At 43.9% G+C, this 20,790-nt stretch overlaps 1 protein-coding gene and 1 long non-coding RNA gene across 2 annotated transcripts in view; both read left to right on the top strand.

The window, feature by feature from the left end:
- Positions 1-1,571: 1,571 nt before the first annotated feature.
- The window catches only part of LOC118493488 (gastrula zinc finger protein XlCGF57.1-like), a gene marked incomplete at its 3' end in the record, with an annotated part of 25,766 nt that continues 6,547 nt past the window's right edge, over positions 1,572-20,790 (top strand). Inside the window, exons 1-3 of the mRNA XM_035993438.1 lie at positions 1,572-1,756; positions 10,436-10,897; positions 11,120-11,398. Of these exons, the coding sequence (XP_035849331.1) occupies positions 1,579-1,756; positions 10,436-10,897; positions 11,120-11,398 (919 nt within the window). The remainder of the gene's footprint in view (positions 1,757-10,435; positions 10,898-11,119; positions 11,399-20,790) is intronic.
- Positions 20,074-20,790, top strand: part of LOC116050052 — a 5,837-nt gene continuing 5,120 nt past the window's right edge. The window contains exons 1-2 of the long non-coding RNA XR_004895342.1: positions 20,074-20,445; positions 20,552-20,630. This is a non-coding gene — a long non-coding RNA (uncharacterized LOC116050052). The remainder of the gene's footprint in view (positions 20,446-20,551; positions 20,631-20,790) is intronic.

Raw genomic sequence — 20,790 nt, 5'->3', positions numbered from 1 at the left:
AGAATACGATCTCATATTGTACTAAAATAGTTCACCGAAACGTGTTTCTGATAACATTTTAAGCGAGAAATAGGCCATGCAGTTGTTGAATCTGTCTTCATTTCAGAGAGGCTTAGTCACGGTCATCCTGCTTGCCATTTCCGGGTGAGACTGCCCTGTCTCCAGCTGAACAAGTCAAAATGAAGGCCAACAGCTCCTCCAACGGACGACGGCACGGAACACACCGACCAGACTCGATTCACTGACCTCGCCAGACTGTCCAACGGCCGATTATCGGCCCGGTGTGTAACTGCCATTAGACCCAGCAGCAGTAGGTCAGCGGACAGCTAACACAGCTAACGTTCGACCCAGTGGCAGTGGGTCAGCGGACTGCTAACGTTAAGCCCAGCGGCAGTGGGTCAGCGGACTGCTAACGTTAGACCCAGCGGCAGTGGGCAGGCATGCAACCTCCTAACCTTTCGGCAAAATTCGCCGTTTTGAAACCAAAATGGGTCACCTACGTGACTTGTGCAGATCCAATGAGAAAAATATTTGATGGGGGTCGAGACTAGAGGGCATTAGAGCTGTTCTTCTCAAAACCCAGGAACATTAAATGTCCAAAATCAGGGTGCAAAGTCTCTCAAAAGTGAGGTAGAGAGAGTTAGAAAATAATATATCTTATTGTCCACCATGACAAGTTATCTGTTTAACTTCAGACAGTGAGCTGGATTACCTTTACTCTTTTGCCCAAGTAAAGAATATTTGTAATTTATTTTCACCATATGACCTGTCAGGTATCATCCAGTAGAAACTATTTTAACTCAATAGCTGTTAATTTATTTGATCTGCTGCACTTTGGATCAATAGACTGAGATTAAAAATGATGTCTAACGGATGTTTGTTAGGTTTAAGTGATGCTTTTGACCTAAGCTGCAGATCATCTTGCCTTTGCTCTCTCACAGAACGGTCTAATGAAATGCTTTTCTTCAGAATGAGATTTTCATCCTTTGACAACTGTTGTGTACTTTTCAAAGAATGAGTGCTTAAGGTCCTTGTTTCACAACATTAATATTAAATTTACAGATTGGATGCTTTATATCCAGTAAGTATTTATAAAATTAAATGTCCAAATTTAGTGTGCAAAGCTTGTCCTTTTGATGACTCAAATATATGCTATATAATTCACAGTGTTTCCTGCTTTATGAAGGTGAAGTTAATGTTCACCTTCAGACAAACAACAAAATCAGATGAAATTACACTGCAAGACCAAAACTTGTATCTTCTGTTTGACACATTAAAAGGAAAGGGAAACAAACTACCATCATCTTAAATTTGGTTCATTGTTTTCTCAGAGCTCTGAAAATGTAATAAAGTATTTGTCTTTCTTCAAAAGTGTGTTTTAATCATGTATTAATCATTTATTCCTGAGTGTTTTCCAGAGGAAATCACTTTCGGACTTTTATTTTGAAGTTCAGCAACTAAACTGCACCGGAATCTATAGTCTCACTGCGGCTAACTTCACAATTTGAACAAGATGGCGTTTAGCAGAGTGTCTTTGTTGTGTTGAGAGAGTGAAAATGTGTCCAGAAAAAAGTCCAGATGCTGAGAGCGTTGGTGGAGCAGCGACTAACTGCGGCTGCTGAAGAGATATTTGGGCTGTTTGAAAGAACGATAGCAGAGTACGAGGAGGAACTTTGTCGTTCAAAAGAGGAGAACGAGCGACAACGGGAGCTACTGGACGCTGTTTACAACCCTCAGCTTCGGCTACACAGAGCAGGTTTGGTCATTAAACCTTCAGTTGATCTTTCTCTCCTTCCTGTCATCTGTTCTCTCAGCAACCATATGACGATAGGACGGATGTAAATACGCATTTGTTCGCTCTATTTGAATCTAAGCTCTTTAATAGGCCGTCGCCAAACCCACCAGACTCCATGTAAATAATCAGTACTTTTATCATCGTAAAACACACTTCATTCAAAGTGGACAGAAACTAAATAAAACTACCAAAAGCCGTCTTGGTTCATCTTTCCACTGTTCCAACAATCACCACTCTGGTTTGGTTGAAATAAACCCTTAATTCACCGATTTACATGTGGGAATATGCTGGCTCTATACATACTAAAAGTCCTGATTATTTACATGGAGTCTGGTGGAAATATGCTGGCTCTAGACACACTAAAAGTACTGATTATTTACATTGGAGTTTAGATTCTCGGCCCAAGCCCGAGCCCGACCGGACCTTTTTTATCCATTACCTTATTATCCTATTTGGGTGGGGAGATAGCTATGCCATAATCAGAAATATAATAAATATATATATAGGCTATATAAAAGTAACAAATGTGTACAAAAGTTAGGCTGCAGTTACAAAATGCAGCACTTCATGCGCGGAGTCTCCTCCTCTCGCACGCATCACACCGGGAGCTTGAAGATGTAAAGAAAAACAGGAGAATTAATTTTGAGCAAGTGTGGAGGAAAGTCGGAGGTATGGAAGCAGTTTAAACAAGTCGTGGGCAGTGACAACAATATGTTGTTTTTACGTTTCTTCACTCGGATCCACTTGCGATCCGTTCCATTCTAAACAAACAGCAGTTTACAGCTTCGTCCTTGTTGTATTATTCTAAACAGATTTCTGTAGTTCAAACAACTCTGAATTGTAGTTGAGAACGTCAGTTATAACGGCCCACGTATTAAAAAATTGTCGGGTTTAAATCGGGCTCGCCGGGCTCGGACACAACGTGCTCGGGCTCGGGCAGGTTCGGGCTTGATTTTTTGGGCCGATCTAAGCTCTAATTTACATGGAGTCTGGTGGAAATATGCTGGCTCTATACACGCTAAAAGTACTGATTATTTACATGGAGTCTGGTGGAAATATGCTGGCTCTATACACGCTAAAAGTACTGATTATTTACATGGAGTCTGGTGGAAATATGCTGGCTCTATACACGCTAAAAGTACTGATTATTTACATGGAGTCTGGTGGAAATATGCTGGCTCTATACACGCTAAAAGTCCTGATTATTTACATGGAGTCTGGTGGGTTTGGTGACGGTGATTTCGGGGCTGTTATCTAGATAAACAAACGTTCTTATTTAATAGGTATTCCCTTAGGACTGTATAGGTGATTGTTACATAGTAGTGATGTTCACCTTGGAACACAACAGCACAGTATTGTAACCACTGAGGCACTGTGTGTGTCTGTGTGTGTGTGTGTGTGTGTGTGTGTGTGTGTGTGTGTGTGTGTGTGTGTGTGTGTGTCTATAACAAGAACAAATACAAGTTCAAAGGCCGTCTTGTTTCGTCTTTCCACAGTTCCAACAATCACCACTCTGGTTTGGTTGAAATTAACTTTTATTTCTAGACGTCGACCAATATGGGTTTTTCTCTGGCCGATGCCGATCTTTAGAAATCGGGGTCAGTCGATGGCTGGTGATATATTCTGGCCGATATTTGGCTGATATGTGCTTGTTTTTAAACCTTTATTTGAAAGATAAAATGTAACACTAATATACACAACATTTTTCAACAAAAACGTATTGAACACTTGTACTCTGCACTTGTATACTTCAATTCAAAATGTATAATGTAAAAACATATATTGTATAAATTATGTATAAAAATATATTATTCGAGATTATTATACAAAAACAGGTACGAAGAAAATACTTTGTCAAATAAACTTTTCAATGAAAAAATAAAGTTTAGTGCACTTAGCAGCATTTATTAAACTTCTGAGAACACAAATCTGCAAACTTTCATCAATAAAATAAATGTATATTATTAATTATTTATTAAAAATATTAAAAATATATTATTAAAAATAGTATGATCCATACAGAAAGTGACATATTATTAACCTCAAAACTATTTCCTCCTAACTGCTGTTGAATCACATCAGACTAGTGCTATCTAAAGTAAATTCTTTTGTTTGTTAGATCATTGTTCACTTGTTGAAATCTTTTACCTGTATTTTGGGGGTCCTACTGTTACATGTCCTGTTGCACTCGTTAGGATCTTATCTCAGCAGATTTCTGTCATTCAAACAACTCTTAGTTATAATTGAATACTCGTCCAGCCAGTTTAATAAAATTAAGGCTTTCATTCATGCTCGAGTCCATAGATGCAGTTAATGGATACAGGCACGGAGAACGGAAGGCTCTGTTAACAACGATGCACTTCAGGCTCAGAGGCTATCATAAGTAGTAGCATGTTGCTAGTGTTCTTGCCGTGTACTTATTGTTGTTGACGCTGTCATGCACGCAGCGCATGACTTCACAAGGGGAGGGGCTGGAGGCAGCTGGTCTGGGTGCGCTGTAAAAAATGTCGCCTATTCATGTTTTTAACGCTAGGCTGCCCACAGATCCGCCTGCCTATTAAGCGGCTTGATATACTCAGATATCGGCCGATGCCTATTATGTCAACCTCTACTTAATTCACACATCTCTCTGTCTGTGTCTCTGTGTGTGTGTGTGTCTCTGTGTGTGTGCGTGCGTGTGCATTTGTGTGTGTGTCTATAACAAGAACAAATACAAAAACATGATGACAATTCAAGTCATCTGAACCGGTACTTAGACGTCATATTTTATATCTCCAGTTAGCTTGTAGCACTGACTTCATGTAGGGCCCTATGGAGTCTTATAGCTTTTTTTAGAGTCTCATTTTTACACTGCAACCCTGTAATCTCTAAGCTTTAGCTGACTTTAACTTCTGTCTGTGTTTCAGCTTTGCCTCCAGATGAGAAAAGCCAGATTGTTATTAAAGAGGAGCAGGAGGAGCCAGAGCTCCCCCCACACATTAAAGAGGAACAGGAGGAAATGTGGAGCAGTCAGGAGGGAGAGCAGCTTCAAGGGCTGGAGGAGGCTGATATCACCAAGTTCCCATTCACTCCTGTCCCTGTGAAGAGTGAAGATGATGAAGAGAGAGGTAGGAACAACGTTAACAGGGTTTTTAGGGGAAATAAAGGGGGGAGAAACGCCAGACGGAACCACGGTGCCTCTGCTAAATAGTCTCGGGAAGGAACTTGTTTTGTTGTGTGTGTGTGTGTGTGTGTGTGTGTGTGTGTGTGTGTGTCTGTATGTGTGTGTGTCTCTGTCTTTGTGTGTGTGTGTGTGTGTGTGTGTGTGTGTGTGTGTGTGTGTGTGTGTGTGTGTCGGGAAAAAACATCAATAAAAAGGGATACAAACGTTTAAAAAAATGTCAAAGAAGTGACAAACATTTGAGGGGGACGACAAGAATGTCGAAGAAAAATCAACATACTGTCACTAAAAGTTAGAGATTATTGATCCAGTCGATATAAAAACTGCACAAATAATGTTTGAAGCACACCACCTAACAATAGATGAATTACGACAGGAACGTCAAAGAAAGCGACACAAATTTATAAAAGTGACAAAAACAGCCTCAGAAACTTGAACTCACTTCCACCCTGAAAGAAACATTTGTAAAACCAGAACGGCGGGTTTTCTTCCAGCTCGCACACGTCTAAAGCTGCAACTATTATTTAAACTGAGTCCGCAGTGGATCAGAGTGTTTCCCTGGAGACAACTACTGCACATTCTCGCTTCATAAATCTCCAATGTTCATGAAAATAAAACAGATTAAATTGTTGATCTCTTGGAAGAAGCAGCGCGGTAAATATTTAAAATGCTAACTTTGTGTGAGCTGTTGCAGTCGGTGGGAATATAGAAACTTTAAACATCAGTTTTATCACTTCATTTTATCACTACAATCTGTGTTAAAATAAACCACAGTTTCAGATAAAGTACCCACAGTTCTAAAAATGAAAATTGAATATTGACATTATCTGTTTCCCACCTTGTCATTGTTGATAATTATTGTGAGAAATCATTAACGTGATCAGTGTCTTCACATAGATGAGTATCATTAATCATTAATAATCATATATAACTGAAGGCAAACTGAGCAAATTAGTTATTTCAAAAGAGTGTATCAAACTGGTAGCCCTTCGTATGACTCAGTCCCCATGAAGTAGCTCTCAGTTTCTAAAAGGTTGGTGACCCCTGGACTGGAGACGGTCCGATACCATTTCTTCCTTCCCGGTACCGATTCCGATCTGATACCAGCGGGTTTAAAAAATACATATATGTTACAATGTCTTGTTATGCCTCTTAATTACCGACTGCCAAACTTTATGTTACCACAAGCCTTTTCAACATAGCCGCCCCCCAATTTGCATTGGCTCCTTGGAAAGGCTGGCCACTTAGGAGAAGGGATCTGTTGCTTCATTATCCTTGTCCTGGATCTTTGGGAGGACAATCAGACGAACTGGGTGTAATGTAGGTTTTTTCCTGTATCTTCACTTCTGCTTTTCTGGGGAAATGCTTTTGTCACTCGTCCAATCTGCCATAATGCTCGTGGAAGTTGTGGGTCCATAAGGAACACAACATCCCCTGCTTTGATGTCTTCTGCTGTTCTCAGATTCGTCCTAGGAGTTTTATTGCAGGATAACCTGGTGCAGTGAGCTGTCAGCTCGCCCCATGACCACAAGGTCTACGTCAGCCTCATCGGATGAAACATACCCTAGGGATTTTGCACCAAGGATACCTTAAACTTCAGCAAGAAAACATCCTGAGCACTTTGTCACTCACTGTTTAAGAGCCAATGATGGTGTACAGAGCAGATATGATGGAACAAATTCCTTGCCTACGCGGAGCACCGGCGCCACGAGGGGTATTGTTTACATGTCTTTTGACATGTCAGAAGCTAGAGCAAGCTAGATCTGGACATGAGTGATGGAGAATCAGATCAGGGACAGATCAATGACCTGTCATCTACATCTGAGGACGAGGAGGGTAGGGAGGGAGCGCAGCTTGCCCGTATCATCGCAGACGCTGACGGGACAGGTGCCTACAGTTACAGTCCAGCGATACACATCCTAGTTAGACGTAACTTGTGTAATGTTAGCAGTTTCTAGCGTAAGCTTACTGCACTAGCTAAACTCTATTTATAACTATTTTATTCTTTAGTGTCGGCTTAAAGATACAATATGTAACATTTCTGCATTAAAATGTCTAAAAAACGACCATACCTATGTTATATATTTTTATGAGTTCTGTTCTTACACTATCCCAAATGTTTCCACCAAATGTCAAACTCGGAGAAATCTGTTATTTTATTTTCAGACATGTCACATTTCATTTAGTCGCCCGTCAGTGGCGTCATATAACCTCTCACCCTCTACTTACTCGTAACTTCTGTCAAAACACGGCACCCAGATGATATGTTCAGGAGTAATTGTAAATCATACAATGTCACAGAAAAAAAATACTCGTAACCGTAATACTGTTTTTTTTGCCACGTAGCATCATTTTGTGATTAATTACATGCCACTTTGCAACACAGTAATACAACAGAGACCTTATTTTTTGATACATATCAATATCGATCCAGCTTAACGTTACTACAATGTGCTGGTTGACAAGTAGCTAACGTTAACACTAAAGCTTGGTGGATAACATTATAGGGTTACAACATCGTTCAACATGCTCAAAAAGTAATTTTTAGTATGATTGTTTTGACCATAGTTAACAGCACTGGTCTAACCCATGAATGAGTTCACCAGTAACTTTAACGATAGCTGTATAGATAGACGATTAATCTAATGCTAATTTAGCCAGCTAGCTAGCACACCCCGGTCTGTCTGCCTGACTCCCCCGGAGCAGCGAGACTCAGTCGGGATGAGAGCTGACAACACCCCCGGGACACTACTAGCTAGTTACCGTTAGCCCCCAGTCAGCTAGAAGCCAGCCACTTTCATTACAGCAATCCCCCCGGCCAGCACTTAACTCCAGTGCCTGGAGCTTACAACGCTAATGGCAGTTTAATGAAGCGCCGGGAAACAGACCATATCAGACCCAGCACCCGAGTCACAACAGCGGCCATCCAAATGTTAGCTAGCTAGCTACGTCTCTGTTAGCGCTACCGGTGTCTGTGCCGAAAATCTCCTCCCAGCCAAATTTCTCCCCCCTTCGCGTTTAGCTGTCTTTACGGTTAGCTAAATTAACCCGACAAAAGGTGGGTTAAGCACCAAAACGAAAAGTTAAGATTGCAGAAAAGTGAAGGGGAGATAATTCCGGGCAGCTGGGAGATGTTCTGCTGCTGCACAACAGGCATCGAAAGTCCTCGCCATCGCAGAGATTCCCCCGGCAATCCCCACCCACACCTATTTCTCAGCCTCGTTGAGTAGCTAGCTAGCGTTACAACAAACCCCGTCCGCCGGTGTTGAAACCATCCAAAAGGTGACATTGATATGTGAAATATTTTGTGTTTCAGCTGCTGGCTAATGTTAGCTTGCTGGCTCACTAGCTAACTAGTCAGCTAACAATAAAAATCGAATCAAGAAAAACGAAATTATGTTTGGGAAACTGCAGCTATTTTATTAGAATAACAACAGCAGAAAGTTACATATTGTACCTTTAACCATTAAGGGACGTAAATGTAGACTGGGAACACGCACTGAGAGCGCAGTCACAGCCTGTATGTGTGTTTGAAATAGCCTAAAGCTGATAAACTGACTTTTAAATAGTTACTTTGTGAATTCATACTTATTTTCAAAAATAGATAAAAATGGACAACTCAACTGCTTCAAGAAATGCCACATTTAGAGTGCTGACCCTGTTACGACAGTGGGTAAAGCTTGTGTAATTTGGCTATTTTTAGCCTACTTTATAAAAATGAATCGCCCCCTCGCAATTTTTACTTGCCCCCTTAGTCATTTTAGGTCTGTTAGATCTGGAATTTCTGTGATCTTGTTGCCTACAAAGACATTCAAGTGGCAGGATGTGGAATGAAGCAATCTGAGGACAGTGGTTGAATCAGACCAAAGGGTGATTTTCTCCACCTTCAAGGTCAGTTGGTCTGAGCAGTTTCACGAGCTGAGCCCCAGTTAGCGCTGCGACAGATCTAATCGGGAAAATAGATATCCGCCGTGTTACTCTGTCCTGTTTTCTCCTTTTCATTCCACACCACACAGTTGACAACCTGCAGGTGGAGGCGGTGGAGATAGGCTCGGACATACACGCCGCTGTGGACTTGTCAGTCTCGCAAGCGGTTTCAGGAAAGTGGCTGCATGTGTCCGACAACGCACAGAAGATTAACCGGGACAAGCCTACAGCTGTACACGGACACGGAGCGCGGAAAGTGTGTCAGAGCCTCCCGGACGGTGAACTGAGACTCTGTCTTCCTGCTTGTCGGTCAAATGGTTAATGATCGGTTAACATTTAATTTCAATGTGCTTTCCTTTGGAAGGCTGGCTGCCAAAAATCGCCACTTACTAGCTAATTAATTAGCCTGAGGTAAACGCTGTCTAACAGTTAACAGAAGTGACGTGGTGGCTGGCGTCTGGTGTGTGCGACAGTGTTTGTGTGTGTGTCGGCCAGCCCCCCGCGAAGCTCTGACATGCAGAAAGCAGAGGAGTAGAAGAAAGTAGCTGCACCTTTGCCAAAATGAAGACTGAAAAACAGAACTATTTTGGTACAAACCTTTTAATGCCATGTGGCAGATAGCCATATAGATAGATATAATTTATTAATTATATATTATTTTAATGTAATATTTAGTGTTTAATAAATACTTGTTAAATGTAGTACAGAGTCTGTAGTCTATTGCACAAACAAGCTACTATCTGTTTTACATTTTTTAATTGCTTTTAACTGCTCTTTGATGTTTTATGTAAAGCACTTTTAATTGCTGAAATGTGCTATACAAATAAAGCTGCCTTGCCTTGCCTGTCTGACTTAATGGGTTGGAACGCATACTGTGCTGTGTGCAGATAACTAGGAGTTGTAATGGCTTGCCTGTGGCCGACAAAACTTGTTGCATTAGCATTTGGAAGCCACATGGTGATTAGATTAGCTCTGCATCAACAAAGGTCTCACCAAAACACAGTGAAAGACTCAAATAATGTCCAGATCAGACAAAAATGATTGGTTTTACTCACGGTTCATCAGAGACACACACAACTTGAACTATTTGAATGTAGTTAATTCCACTTCGCACTGTTATTCTGACAAGTTTCTTGTTATGCCTCTTAATTCGGCTATATGTAACTTTCAGTTTGTGTTGATTCTAGCAGCCGTTTTGGACACAAGTGGTAGTGTTTTTGCCACATCTGCTGTCGTAAAGGTCTTTTCTTTACAGTGCTTTATTGCCCACTGTATTACTGAGTTAGTGTTACCAGGAGGTCATATAGTCGCGATGAATGTTTTGCTCAGACAGAAAATCATTAATTTACAATAAGAGAATACGTTACAGATGCATTGCTTACGGTAACTTAGCCTACTTATCTGAGGGCCTATTCGGGGTGAGTTTGGAATCCTATACAATACCGTCATTTTCTACATCTGTTGAAAGCCCCACCGAAGTTGACTCGCCTGTCGTCACTTTCAATAAGATAAGATACAGTTCCTCAACATTTCTCTGTATGTGTTTCCTGCAGATGTTGAGCAGCTGTCGGGGGTTAAAGAAGAGGTTCCCCCTGAGCAGCAGGAGTATAGCTCCAGTGTGGACCAGCAGGAGCCAGAGCCCCCCCCACACATTAAAGAGGAACAGGAGGAACTGTGGAGCAGTCAGGAGGGAGAGCAGCTTCAAGGGCTGGAGGAGGCTGATATCACCAAGTTCCCATTCACTCCTGTCCCTGTGAAGAGTGAAGATGATGAAGAGGAAGCTCAGTCCTCACAGCTTCATCAAAGACAAACTCAACACATGGTAACAGAAGCTGATGGAGAGGACTGTGGAGGACCAGAACCAGCCAGGAACTCACATCCAGATCCACTTTTACAACCAGAGACTGAAGACCAGACTGGAGACTCTTCTGAACCTGAGACTGATGACAGTGCTGATTGGAAGGAGACCAGAGAACCTCAGTCAGCTTTAAACTCTCTGAAACATGATTCAAGATGTAAGAAACGATTCAGCTGCTCAGAGTGTGGGAGAAGATTTGGCCAAAAGGGAAATCTGAATAGACACATGATTACTCACACAGGAGAAAAACCTTTTAGCTGCTCAGTTTGTAATGAATCTTTTACACGGAGTGAAAATGTACGGTCACACATGAGAACTCACACAGGAGAGAAACCTTTTAGCTGCTCAGTCTGTAAAAAATCATTTACACAGAGTGGAGATTTACTAAAACACATGAGAACTCATACAGGAGAAAAACCTTTCAGCTGCTCAATCTGTAAGAAATCTTTTACAGAGAGAGGAAGTTTACGGTCACACATGGTAGTCCACACAGGAGAAAAACTTTTCAGCTGCCCAGTCTGTAAGAAATCTTTTACAGAGAGAGGAAGTTTACGGTCACACATGGTAGTCCACACAGGAGAAAAACCTTTCAGCTGCTCAGTTTGTAATAAATCTTTTACACAGAGAGGAAGTTTACAGTCACACATGGTAGTCCACACAGGAGAAAAACCTTTCAGCTGCTCAGTCTGTAAGAAATCTTTTACACAGAGAGGAAGTTTACGGTCACACATGGCTGTAGTCCACATAGGAGAGAAAAGATTCAGCTGCAGTGTTTGTAACAAAAGATTTTCCCGGCGTTCTCATGTCAAAACACATAAATGTGTTGGTCAGATGGTAACAGAAGCTGATGGAGAGGACTGTGGAGGACCAGAACCAGCCAGGAACTCACATCCACATCCACTTTTACAACCAGAGACTGAAGACCAGACTGGAGACTCTTCTGAACATGAGACTGATGACATGGAATAACGTTTGTGCCTTTAAGTCCAAGCTAAACTTCTCAAGTATCAAACACAAATCTTCATGTATCAACATCTAGATAGAAGACATATTGTGTGGTAGGAAAAAGTACACTCTTATTTTAACCCTCCTGTTTTCTTCGGGTCAAATTTGACCCATTTTCAAAAAGTTTCTATATCAGAAATTTGGGTTTCTTTCAACCAAATTGTAAAAAAAAAAATGAACGTGGGTGGTTCCATACAACCATCCTCTTCACAAGTAAAATAAATGATGTTTACTACTTTCATTAAATTTGGGTGTTTTATTCAATTTTATAGTATTTGAAAAAAATTTGAAAAAGTGACAAAAAACACCATTGGGGAAAAAAAGGTTTCAATTTTAAATGTTACGCATACACATCTTCGTCCGCTTATCCGGTATCGGGTCGCGGGGGTAGCAGCTCCAGCAGGGGACCCCAAACTTCCCTTTCCCGAGCCACATTAACCAGCTCCGACTGGGGGATCCCGAGGCGTTCCCATGCCAGGTTGGAGATATAATCCCTCCACCTAGTCCTGGGTCTTCCCCGAGGCCTCCTCCCAGCTGGACGTGCCTGGAACACCTCCCTAGGGAGGCCCAGGGGGCATCCTTACCAGATGCCCGAAACACCTCAACTGGCTCCTTTCGACGCGAAGGAGCAGCGGCTCTACTCCGAGCTCCTCACGGATGACTGAGCTTCTCACCCTATCTCTAAGGGAGACGCCAGCCACCCTCCTGAGGAAACCCATTTCGGCCGCTTGTACCCTGGATCTTGTTCTTTCGGTCATGACCCAGCCTTCATGACCATAGGTGAGGGTAGGAACGAAAACTGACCGGTATATTGAGAGCTTTGCCTTCTGGCTCAGCTCTCTTTTCGTCACAACGGTGCGATAAATTGAATGTAATACCGCACCCGCTGCGCCGATTCTCCGACCAATCTCCCGCTCCATTGTCCCCTCACTCGCGAACAAGACCCCAAGGTACTTGAACTCCTTCACTTGGGGTAAGGACTCATTCCCTACCTGGAGAAGGCACTCCATCGGTTTCCTGCTGAGAACCATGGCCTCAGATTTAGAGGTGCTGATCCTCATCCCAGCCGCTTCACACTCGGCTGCGAACCGATCCAGTGAGTGCTGAAGGTCACAGGCGGATGATGCCATCAGGACCACATCATCCGCAAAAAGCAGCGATGAGATCCCCAGCTCACCAAACTGCAACCCCTCTCCACCCCGACTACGCCTCGATATCCTGTCCATAAATACTACAAACAGGATTGGTGACAAAGCGCAGCCCTGGTGGAGGCCAACCCTCACCTGAAACGAGTCCGACTTACTGCCGAAAACCCGGACACAGCTCTCGCTTTGGTCGTACAGAGATTGGATGGCCCTGAGAAGGGACCCCCTCACCCCATACTCCCGCAGCACCTCCCACAGTATCTCCCAGGGGACCCGGTCATACGCCTTCTCCAGATCCACAAAGCACATGTAGACCAGTTGGGCATACTCCCAGGCTCCCTCCAGGATCCTTGCGAGAGTAAAGATCTGGTCCGTTGTTCCACGACCAGGACGGAATCCACATTGTTCCTCTTCAACCTGAGGTTCGACTATCGACCGAACCCTCCATTCCAGCACCTTGGAGTAGACTTTACTGGGGAGGCTGAGAAGTGTGATACCCCTGTAATTGGCACACACCCTCTGGTCCCCCTTTTTGAAAAGGGGAACCACCACCCCGGTCTGCCACTCCTTAGGCACTGTCCCCGACTTCCATGCAATGTTGAAGAGGCGTGTCAACCAAGACAGCCCCTCCACACCCAGAGCCTTGAGCATTTCTGGACGGATCTCATCAATCCCAGGGGCTTTGCCACTGTGGAGTTGTTTAACTACCTCAGCAACTTCCACCAGGGAAATTGACGACAACCCACCATCATCCTCCAGGTCTGCCTCTAATATAGAGGGCGTATTAGTCGGATTCAGGAGTTCCTCAAAGTGCTCCTTCCACCGCCCTATTACCTCCTCAGTTGAGGTCAACAGCGTCCCATCCTTACTGCACACAGCTTGGATGGTTCCCCGCTTCCCCCTCCTGAGGTGGCGAACGGTTTTCCAGAAGCACCTTGGTGCCGACCGAAAGTCCTTCTCCATGTCTTCTCCGAACTTCTCCCACACCCGCTGCTTTGCCTCTTTCACGGCAGAGGCGGCAGCCCTTCGGTACCTTGCAACTGCCTCCGGAGTCCTCTGGGATAACATATCCCGGAAAGACTCCTTCTTCAGTCGGACGGCTTCCCTGACCACCGGTGTCCACCACGGTGTTCGTGGGTTACCGCCCCTTGAGGCACCTAAGACCCTAAGACCACAGCTCCCCAATGCAGCTTCAGCAATGGAAACTTTGAACATTGTCCACTCGGGTTCAATGCCCCCAGCCTCCACAGGGATGCACGAAAAGCTCCGCCGGAGGTGTGAGTTGAAAGTCTGTCGGACAGGGGCCTCCTCCAGACGTTCCCAATTTACCCGCACTACCCGTTTGGGCTTACCAGGTCTGTCCAGAGTCTTCCCCCACCCTCTGACCCAACTCACCACCAGATGGTGATCAGTTGACAGCTCCGCCCCTCTCTTCACCCGAGTGTCCAAAACATACGGCCTCAGATCAGATGAAACGATTATAAAATCGATCATAGACCTTTGGCCTAGGGTGCTCTGGTACCAAGTACACTTATGAGCATCCCTATGTTCGAACATGGTGTTCGTTATAGACAATCCATGACTAGCACAGAAGTCCAACAACAAACAACCACTCTGGTTTAGATCAGGGAGGCCGTTCCTCCCAATCACGCCTCTCCATGTGTCTCCATCATTGTCCACGTGCGTGTTGAAGTCCCCCAGCAGAACTATAGAGTCCCCCACTGGAGCCCCATACAGGACTCCATTCAAGGTCTCCAAGAAGGCCGAATACTCCGAGCTCTTGTTTGGTACATATGCACAAACAACAGTCAGAGTTTTCCCCCCCACAACCCGCAGGCGTAGGGAGGCGACCCTCTCGTCCACCGGGGTAAACTCCAACGTAGCGGCGCTCAGCCGGGGGCTTGTGAGTATCCCCACACCCGCCCGGCGCCTCACACCCTGGGCAACTCTGGAGAAGAAAAGAGTCCAACCCCTATCCAGGAGTATGGTTCCAGAACCGAGACTGTGCGTAGAGGTAAGGCCCACCAGATCCAACTGGTAGCGCTCCACCTCCCGCACAAGTTCCGGCTCCTTCCCCCACAGAGAGGTGACGTTCCACGTCCCCAGAGCCAGCGTCTGCTGCCCGGGTCTGGTCCGTCGAGGCCCCTGACCTTTACTGCCACCCATGTGACAGCGCACCCGACCCCAGCGGTTCCTCCCACAGGTGGTGGGCCCATGAGTTGGAGAGAGGTGCCACGTAGCTTTTTCGGGCTGTGCCCGGCCGGGCTCCGTGGCAAACCCGGCCACCAGGCGCTCGCTGACGGGCCCTCCATCTGGGCCTGGCTCCAGACAGGGGCCCGGGCTTTTTCATAGGGTTTTTGAACCATTCTTTGTCTGGCCCCTCACCTGAGACCACTTTGCCTTGGGAGACCCTACCAGGAGCACAAAGCTCCAGACAACACAGCCCTCAGGTTCATAGGGACACACAAACCTCTCCACCACGATAAGGTGATGGTTCCTTCAAATTTTGACCCAGAAAAATAAAAAGTTGGCTTAAATATTTTATTAGATATAGTTTGGTTTTGTCTTGTAATGTCTGTCATATAATCAATTATAATCAAGAAATCAGACAAATGTAACCACCTGATATTTTATAGGGCCCACACATATATTCACTTCTTTCTAAGTAACGTATGTTTAGCAAGATTCACTATTAATCATGTATCAATATGGGAGTTTATTTAATACACATTGGGTTCATGTTTTAATTTTGTGTATCATGTTTAAGCACAATTTAGGCCCAGCAGTCTCAGAGAGGAGACTTTTCTCTCTGTGTCAGAGAGACAGGAAGTGCAGGTTGAAAGCTATCTTTAGTTTAAACAAGGGAGATGTGAGGGAGGTAGCATAGGGAAGTTAGCCTAGCAAGGTGTTTCCTGTCAGGGAGAGGAGGAGTTTTCTCTTTGAAGCAAAGCTGAGATGGACATATTATGATCTGTATAAAACTATAAAAACTCACTTGTGCATTGCTATGTTCCAAGGTAATATGACACCAAAATGATTAAGGTCTGTTGACATGTATAGTGTCTCCTATGCCACTAATTAGGCCATGGTAAAGCTAATAAAGTAAAGAAATATAATCGTTTGATATGACCGGTGTGGTACACCAGGACATGCTGAGTACCCTCCAGGATGAAATAAAGTGAAATCATTTAAAGTAAACCATCTGTTGACTACCATGTACATTAGTAGTTATTGTCTGGGTCACAACGACCTAGGTGTACTTAAGAAAAGAAAGCTGAGAGGACTGTTAGAAGTTAAAATATCACCAGTTCAGGTCCATCTAAAGATGTAACAAACATGAGGTAACTGTGGGCGTGAATGTGTCCAACTGACACCGCCCAAAACGTGGTATAAGAAGAGAGTCATGTGAAACTTAGATTCAGTTGTCTATTTGACCGACTATCACCGGTGGTCACTTGATGTGTCTGAGGCAGTTTGGTTTGTTTGTTAAAATAAAACAAGTAAATCTGCATGGAGTGAATATCAACAGTCTCTGGAGTCTTCATGGTGTCTTCGCATAGAAATAAAATGGATAGAAAGGCCATTGGACTGTTTTGCCGTGGTCATTTGATGGCTACACAACAAAATGGCGATTGTTGTTGTCCGGTGACAATATGCGTCAGTAGGCCGTAAACTGTGTTGAAGCTTGCTGGGAGGAGAGCCGCCCGACGCAGCTTGGGTGACGGTCTCGGAGGGAATGAGGAGGAACAGTTAGACCCAGCAACAACGGGTCAGCGGCCCGCTAACGTTAGGCCCAGCAGCAGTGGATCAGTGGACCGCTAACGTTAGACCCAGCAGCAGTGGATCAGTGGACCGCTAACGTTCGACCCAGCGGCAGTGGGTCAGCAGACCGCTAACGTTAGGCCCAGCGGCAGTGAGTCAGCAGACCACTAACGTTAGACCCAGCGGCAGTGGGTCAGCAGACCGCTAACGTTAGACCCAGCGGCAGTGGGTCAGCAGACCGCTAACGTTAGGCCCAGCGGCAGTGGGTCAGCAGACCGCTAACGTTAGGCCCAGCGGCAGTGGATCAGCGGACCGCTAACGTTAGGCCCAGCGGCAGTGGGTCAGCGGACCGCTAACGTTAGGCCCAGCGGCAGTGGGTCAGCGGACCGCTAACGTTAGGCCCAGCGGCAGTGGGTCAGCGGACCGCTAACGTTAGGCCCAGCGGCAGTGGGTCAGCGGACCGCTAACGTTAGGCCCAACGGCAGTGGGTCAGCGGACCGCTAACATTAGGCCCAGCGGCAGTGGGTCAGCGGACCGCTAACGTTAGACCCAGCAGCAGTGGGTCGGAGTTAGTTGAAGTGGTAAATAAGTTAAAGAATAAGAAATCTACTGATAGTAATTGTATTGACATGGCTTTAGTTAAAAACATTGTACATAGTATAGTGAAACCCCTGACTCATATATTTAATCAATCATTACAAACAAGCATTTTTCCAAATCAAATGAAAGTTGCGAAGGTAATTCCCATCTACAAAAATGGAGATAAGCACTCTTTCTCAAACTACAGACCAAACGCCGTAAGTAACAACAGTGTTAGCCACGATGCTAACGACATTGATAACTAAGCCAAACGGTGCTGTCACTACTATTTTAGTGATTTAAAAGCAACCTGTTTCTTGCAGATTGTCACATTACTGAGAATACAGCTACTAGAAGGTAATATATGAAGTAGAAGCTCACTCTGACAGCTGTATGGCAGCTAACATATAAAGTTTAGCTTTCTTTATGAAGCTCCCAGCTAAGCTAACGTTACTATAACTCGCAACACAGTTAGGATTTTAAAGTCATGTTAAAACTGTTTCCCATCCTTCTTCCAATTTCCAGCTGCAGCCTGTCACTCCCCCTGTACTAACGTTACTCTGTACGTAACGTTAGCTTAGACCTCACAATGCCTTGTGTTTCTCAGTTCCGCTAACTTATTGTTCATAAGATGTGACATGAGTGACACATGCGGGGAGGCCAAGGCGAGAAGAGGGAGATTAGCTAACGTTAGCCAACATATTTATTAAAAAAAAGTCACGTTTGAATAGTAATTTCAGCATTCGAATAGCATTGCTTTTTTTATTATTCAAATTATATTCGACTTTCAGTATTCGTTCCAACAGCCCTGATGGAAAGGCCATTTGACTGTTTACTGTGGTCATTTGATGGGTAAACAACAAAATGGCAATTGTTAGTTGTCCAGTGACAATATGCATCAGTGAGGCCGTAAACTTTGTCGAAGCTCGCTTGGAGGAGAGCCGCCCCACGCAGCTCGGGTAACGTTCTTGGAGGGAATGAGGAGGAACAGTTAGACCCAGCGACAACGGGTCAGTGGACCGCTAACGTTAGACCCAGTGGGAATGGGTCAGCGTCTCTCCACAACCCATACCTCCTATGGCGCCATTTTGATGCTAACAAGCCATCACCCAGCGTTAGCATTCCATTGACTGCCATTCATTTTGACGTCACTTTGACAGCGAATAACTTTACATCTGAAGAGTTTAAAGACTCTATTTGTCCATTGTTTATTTCTAAAGAAACACGACAATGTATAAAAGGCTCCATTACCTTGTACCTCACGTTATGGCTCCATAGCAGACGTTTTTATAAAAATAGGCTAACGATTGGGTCATAACCACGAGACTTACTGTCTCATAGTAGAGGAATTACCGTATAGTACAGGAGAAGCTCTCAGGCAGTTTGGACTTCCATTAGCTGTTTAAGTGTAATTACTAATGTTAACTATCATTTTAGTGATCAATAATTAGCCTGTGTCTATGTTATCTCCTTACATATACCTACGCTCTCCGTCTCTGCTAGATTGGGAATGATTGAGATTTCTCTTGGCACAGCTACCAGAAGACTTCCAACTTTCAGACAGGTTGCTCACGTCACATCTACGTCTTCAAGCTCAGTTGGAGGCTGCTCAGTAACGCTCAGCCATCACCGGAAAAGATCTTCTAATATCCTTCACTGGTCTCCGTCCAGAGACACGTGATCTGTTGGTCCATTCTTATATAATGTCTATGGTCCGTGGACCGCTAATGTTAGACCCAGCCGCAGTGGGCAGGCATGCAACCTCCTAACCTTTCTTTTCTCTCCTGATTTGTGCAGATCTGATGAGAAAAATATTTGAGGGGGTAGGGGGGGTCGAGACTAGAGGGCATTAGAGCCTAACCCTCACCCTTTTTTTCCACTCCCACCGGATTCACCACTAACATCAACTTAACTCAACTAACGTTCAAACAAGGCCACGTCCCTTTAGGAGACAGGAAGTGTGGACGGTTTCATACCATTGGCGCTGCTTGAAATGCGCTATCTTTAGTTTAGAGGATCTTTGCTTTTACATCTTTAATTACAATTATCAAAGTGTTGTCAATCTGTCGTTTCTCAATATGCAACCACACAACCCTCTAGCAGAAAACACCGTCAAAATCAATCAATCGATCAAGTTACTATTCCATAATTTCCTTAATGAAATAATTAGTTCATGTATTCATTCTGTTACTGATATTTTAACTAGATATCTGATTCTAGCAGCGTTACAGCTGTAACATTATTTATTTAAACACAGAAGAGCTTAAATATTGTTTAAGTGTAAGGTATTTTAATGTGTTACCTCTCTGTTGAAGGTTAACCCTTGTGTTGTCCTTCTGTTTTGTCTATAAAGTATAAATTATCACCCCATTCTGTGTTACATCTTCTTAACCAACTTCATTCCCACCTATTACCACTAGTAATTAACTAGTAACTAGTTACACTTTTTTCTGGAATTCATGGTCAATAAACCTCATTAATATTAACCTATACCTACTTTCTGAGTTAAAAAAAAAAATAATAATTATGAATTATTTTGACTAACAATTTAAATCAGAGGATGTGGAGTGGATCGCAGACTGGTATATGTCAACGTTTAGTCAGGAAATAGTTTTGAAACCATTTCAATTTCTTTTCAAATGCTATAAAGTTGAATAAAATCCCCACAATCCAATGAGAGTAATGATCAGATCCTTCATTTTACTTGCAAAAGCATTGTATGGAACCATCCTTGTCATTTGTTTAAGTAACCTGTATTTCTGATACAGAAACTTTGAAAACGGGTCAAATTTGACCCGAGGACAACAGGAGGGTTAAGAGGAAGTTCCAGTAAACCATAGAGCTTTTATTGTGAAGGGGAAAGCGGAAGTGGATAAAGTGTAGTATTGACTGTGTTGTGGTTGAATAAAGTGAGCCGTGCAGTGCCGTCTCTGTTCCGCCATTGGACGCCCGTGTTTCTTTATTTTATAGTCAGACCTGAGTCTAGGCAACAGAAGAAACCCTCGGTTACATTAGTAAACAAACATCTGCCCGGAAGTTGTTGGTACGACCCGGAATAGCGTCCGTCCCCGGAACTAACGTTAACTGTTTGTGTGTCACATCGTGGTGAGGACGGCGGAGTAAAAGGCGCCAGTGTTTAGTTTCTTAAGAAGAAAGAAAGGTCCCAAACTGCTGGATGTGGTTTTAAAAGCTGGAACAAAGCTACACAGAGCAGGTTGGTTTTCTCTTTTAATGTCGCAGGGAGTCGGTGCTAAAGCTAAGGTTAGCCGCTAGCAGCTAGCTCCTGCTAAGCTAACGTGTTGTTGTATTTCCTGAAACAGGTCGGGGAGAAGAGGAGCAGAGCCGCGAGGAACTTTAACATGAAGTCTGAGAGGAAGCTGTCAGCGGACCAGGGGACAGGTGGGACACGTTTACATCTGAAATATATAGAGATATATACAAGCTATGTGTGTATACATGGATATAGAAGCTATGTGTGTATACATGTATATAGAAGCTATGTGTGTATACATGGATATAGAAACTGTGTGTGTATACATGGATATAGAAGCTATGTGTG

This window comes from Sander lucioperca, chromosome 16 (assembly GCF_008315115.2).
Source record: "Sander lucioperca isolate FBNREF2018 chromosome 16, SLUC_FBN_1.2, whole genome shotgun sequence".
NCBI classification, from domain to species: Eukaryota; Metazoa; Chordata; class Actinopteri; order Perciformes; family Percidae; genus Sander; species Sander lucioperca.
This window is presented reverse-complemented; position numbering and strand designations above follow the sequence as displayed.